Below are 3,840 nucleotides of genomic sequence, written 5' to 3' on the forward strand. Positions count from 1 at the left end.
CAACAACAACGACGACAACAACAACGAGGATGGCAAGGACAACGGCGATGCCGACGAACACCGAACGCACTTGGCCCGCATCGAACTTTTATACAACCCCGAGAACGACCCGGGGCGCGCACCGCTGTCCATAGATCCGCCAAAGTACACTGTCAAGACGCTGCGGGAGCACCGACCGTTCAACAGCGTCCCCGTGGTGGAGGCAGCACCCCCGACGCTCTCCAACGTTGTTCTCTGCGGATCGCAGCTGCTGTCACCGACGTTGGCACCGACGTCGCTCTTCCCGTCCGTACCCGCCGAGACGTTGCTGCAGGAGACCATGACCAAAGACGACAAGTCGAAAGTGTGGGCTGCCTTTACGGCCAAGCCACTGCCGTCTGCGATCCAAGCGGCGTACGCAGAGCTGTACCCGGGAACGTACCTCACGGCCACACCGCTGCGGCGGGACGCGATCAAGATCCCGTCGAGCATGAGCATGCCCGATCTGCCCCGGCCATCGATGGGTGGAGCTGCCTCCGCTCTGGCACCGAGCCTCCTCGGGCGCAAGTCGGCCGAGATCTGCTTTTGGCAAGCTGTCGAAGGCTTTAAGTCCATTCGCGACGAGTCGATTCATGGCCTTGTGCTCGCACCGGCCAAGGTGCGACGGAAACGTCGCAGTATCGAGATCGCCCACGAATTTTTGACACCGCAGAGTCCACAGGCACTGCACTGGATCCTTCTCGAGTACCCCGATGTGGTGGAAACGATTGAACGGCTCGTGCAAGGCGAGACCGTGCCCGCAACAACATTCAACGAACTCCAGCGTACAGTTGAGCGTCGGTTGGCAATGGCCCACGCGCCAACCCCCCCCGATGACAATATCTCTGTCTTGTTATAGAGTGTTAAGCACCTCCACGCGTGTGTAGAATGAATGTGAAACACATCTCCAGGTTGACATCGATCTTCCACCTCGCATATAGCTAGCCTGACAAGCCGAAGGGCAGGTTCAAACGCACGGTCCGTGACCACAACGGCGTGACGAGCACATCTCGGTGGATGCGCGAAACTACGCTACGTGGTAGCGATGCAACGGCTGTGGGTTGGTGGCAGCACCCTGTATCCTGCATGGAGTGCGTCGGTTTTAAAGTTCAAGGTATCGACACGTGTCGAAGTCAAGTGCTCGGACGGCCCGGTAATATGCTACACCTTATGGAGCTGAACTTTGTCGTTGCTACCTAGGACATCAGTGCGATGTACTGTACCCTCAACCCGACACCACGCACGCCGCCAAGGTCGCTTCAAACGCTCCAGTCGCTGCTCGCGGGCTGGCGAAGGCCTCTCGTTGTGTGCGATGACATTCAAAGTATTCCTCTCTCGGATTCGATCGCCACCCCCACCTCTACTGGTGCGTAGGACGACTGCGTGAATGGCTCGCTTCTCAACCCGCCGCTAAATCACCGCAGCTTTGAGTGAAACGCCACGTACATGGTGCGGACACATCCCACGTTCATCAAGGTCGTCTGGGACGGCGCGTGAGCCGCTACACCCACCCACATGTACGTGCAGAGAGACTGCACGGGCGGTAGCTTTCGTGACGCGTTGCGTCTCCTGCCAAACGCAATGACGGCCGACGTCCACGAGATGCTGACGACGACAGCGGGTGCCTGTGCTGCACCCGACGCCCGTGGCCGCCGCGAGCCGTGTCCCCGCCCATTACTCTATGTGGACGCCACTGTAGTGCTTGAGTGGCTCATCCATATATAGCGTCACCCTCGCTGGTTTATACATCTCGAGAAGAATAGCATTTCAACCAACAACCGCGATAGTCTGTCGTAATGACATCGATACCAACGAATACGTCTAGTGTTCAAACATGTACATCATGTCGTATCAGATGCGACTGCACGATCGCTGAGCTCCTGGACGGCCCGATACAGCAGCGCCTCGCTTCGTGATGAGCGTAAGGTCCCTCGAGCCACGGGCCAAAAGATCCGAGCTAACGTCGTCTCACGGCTTGGCCAAGGGACCGATGGGCGCGAACGAGCTGTTACGGTCGGTCGAGTTTTGGAGCGGGATCGCGCCCAGCACATGTCTGCCCGCGCTGGCGGGTACGAGATCCATATCGACGCCAAAGGCGCGCCACGTCTTGATATCGAGAACATACAACGTCTCGCGCCAGCGCAGCGTGACCATACCATTCAGGAGCGCGGACGCGCGGTCGAGGTAGTACACGTCGTGGTATATCCACGTCTTGTGGCGAAACAAAAACTTGGCGCCGGCGTAGAGCACGATCGACTTGGCGCGCGCCGGTGTCGGGTCACCAATATAGAGCCGCACGGATACGTAGCAAAAGAGCTTGACAGCAAACACGATACCAATCAAGAGCAAAAGGCGGGAAAACTGTCCAATCTGAATCTGCGCGCTGTGGCACACGACCTGAAAGTCAACCTCAACGATGTCGCACGAGTCGACGGCGCGCTGCATCGACGCCACATGGTACGCGGGATGGAGCAAGCTCACGCATCCCGCGACGAGCCAGACGAGCGCGATGTTGATTGCATTGTAGTACCGGTTGTACTCGCGTGTGTACGCAATGAAAACATCGTTGACGACGGCGGCAAGCCACGTGAGCTCGTTGGCTTCAATCAGCGTCTGGTACCACGGCGTCACCGACACTTGGAGGTAGCTGAAGCGGCCGTTGAACTCGAGCGAGAGTGTTCCCGTCGAGAGAATCCCAATGGCCGTGATGCTTCGAAGAAAGAGCAATGGTCGGCCAATCCAGACGACACCGCCGACGCTACCAAGGGAAAACATGTTGCGGCCTTCGATCCGTCCGCGGCTCGTGACGATGTAGGCGACCGTGAGGCCTGCAACGAGGATGACGACGGCGGTGATGTACTGGACCGCCGCACGGGCATACATCGCGCCGGACGTTGGGATCTCGTACTCGTGAACCTTTTGCTGCGCCGGTAAGAGCAGTTCGCCGAGGACCGTGAGGTTGCCGTGATCACCGACCAGTTGGACGACTTCGCGCACGCCAAAGACCCATTCCATCAAGAGAATCCACGAGGCAAACGTAAAGTCATCGGCCGTTTTCAGGACCTCGTAGGAAGCCAGAAAGAGCGGCGACGACACGTTGAGGCGCATAAACTGGATCAGCTGCATGTGCAGCTGCTGCACCGCCGCTGTCGACGCGGCTATCGAGGGCCCCCGATGCGAGATCGACGGCATATAGGTGCGAACAAACTCGACGGTCGCGAGCAAGTCGGGCACGCAGTGACTCGTTGCCGCTGTATTGAGCTCGCATATGCCAGTCACGTTGCTGCTTGGCGTTAACGACGCCATAATGGTCGCCACCACCCAAAACTCGATCGTCGGTCCACTGCGCGCGTGCCCACGTGACAACGAGCATGGCTTGTTGGACGACAGCAGGTTGAGCATACCTGATGTGACGGCGATGCCAGTGGAAAGGCCAATGTCCGCGCAAAACGGGGAGCCCCCGAACGAGATCCACTTGGAGTAGAGCCAGATGCCAGGCGTCACATACATCGAGTCGGGCACAATGAGGTTGGCGTACGCACGCTGAGACGCGTCCGACGCCATAGACGCAGCGCGAATTGTGTTGACCAAGTCGAGCATATCACCATTGAGCGCGCGTGGGACTCCAATAAAAAACATATCGATCGAGCCAAACGGGCCAACAAGGTCTTGGATGAGAGTGAAGCTGCCGGCCATCGGCACACTGAGCGTCGTATTGAGTGTGAGCACTGATGTCATGGAGATGTTGGCAAATGCGTAGCGGTGACTGGACCGAAGCAGAGACAAGCCGCCGATACCGCTGCTGTTGGACGTCACGGCACG

The 3,840-nt window shown here is 58.4% G+C and overlaps 2 protein-coding genes across 2 annotated transcripts; one reads left to right on the forward strand and one right to left on the reverse strand.

Moving 5' to 3' along the window:
- Positions 1–469: 469 nt before the first annotated feature.
- Positions 470–877, forward strand: SPRG_21391 (hypothetical protein; the record flags this gene model as incomplete). The annotated part of the gene is made up of 1 exon (XM_012354200.1): positions 470–877. The coding sequence occupies one exon, from the start codon at positions 470–472 to the stop codon at positions 875–877; it is 408 nt and encodes a 135-aa protein (XP_012209590.1).
- A 1,109-nt stretch (positions 878–1,986) lies between these two features.
- Positions 1,987–3,798, reverse strand: SPRG_14237 (hypothetical protein; the record flags this gene model as incomplete). The annotated part of the gene is made up of 2 exons (XM_012354179.1): positions 2,444–3,798; positions 1,987–2,401 (listed from the first exon to the last, which is right to left on the reverse strand). The coding sequence occupies exons 1-2, from the start codon at positions 3,754–3,756 to the stop codon at positions 1,987–1,989; spliced, it is 1,728 nt and encodes a 575-aa protein (XP_012209569.1). The 5' UTR covers positions 3,757–3,798.
- Between the last annotated feature and the right edge of the window lie 42 nt (positions 3,799–3,840).

The sequence above is a fragment of the Saprolegnia parasitica genome (genome assembly GCF_000151545.1).
Source record: "Saprolegnia parasitica CBS 223.65 unplaced genomic scaffold supercont2.149, whole genome shotgun sequence".
In the NCBI taxonomy this organism is placed as follows: domain Eukaryota; phylum Oomycota; class Saprolegniomycetes; order Saprolegniales; family Saprolegniaceae; genus Saprolegnia; species Saprolegnia parasitica.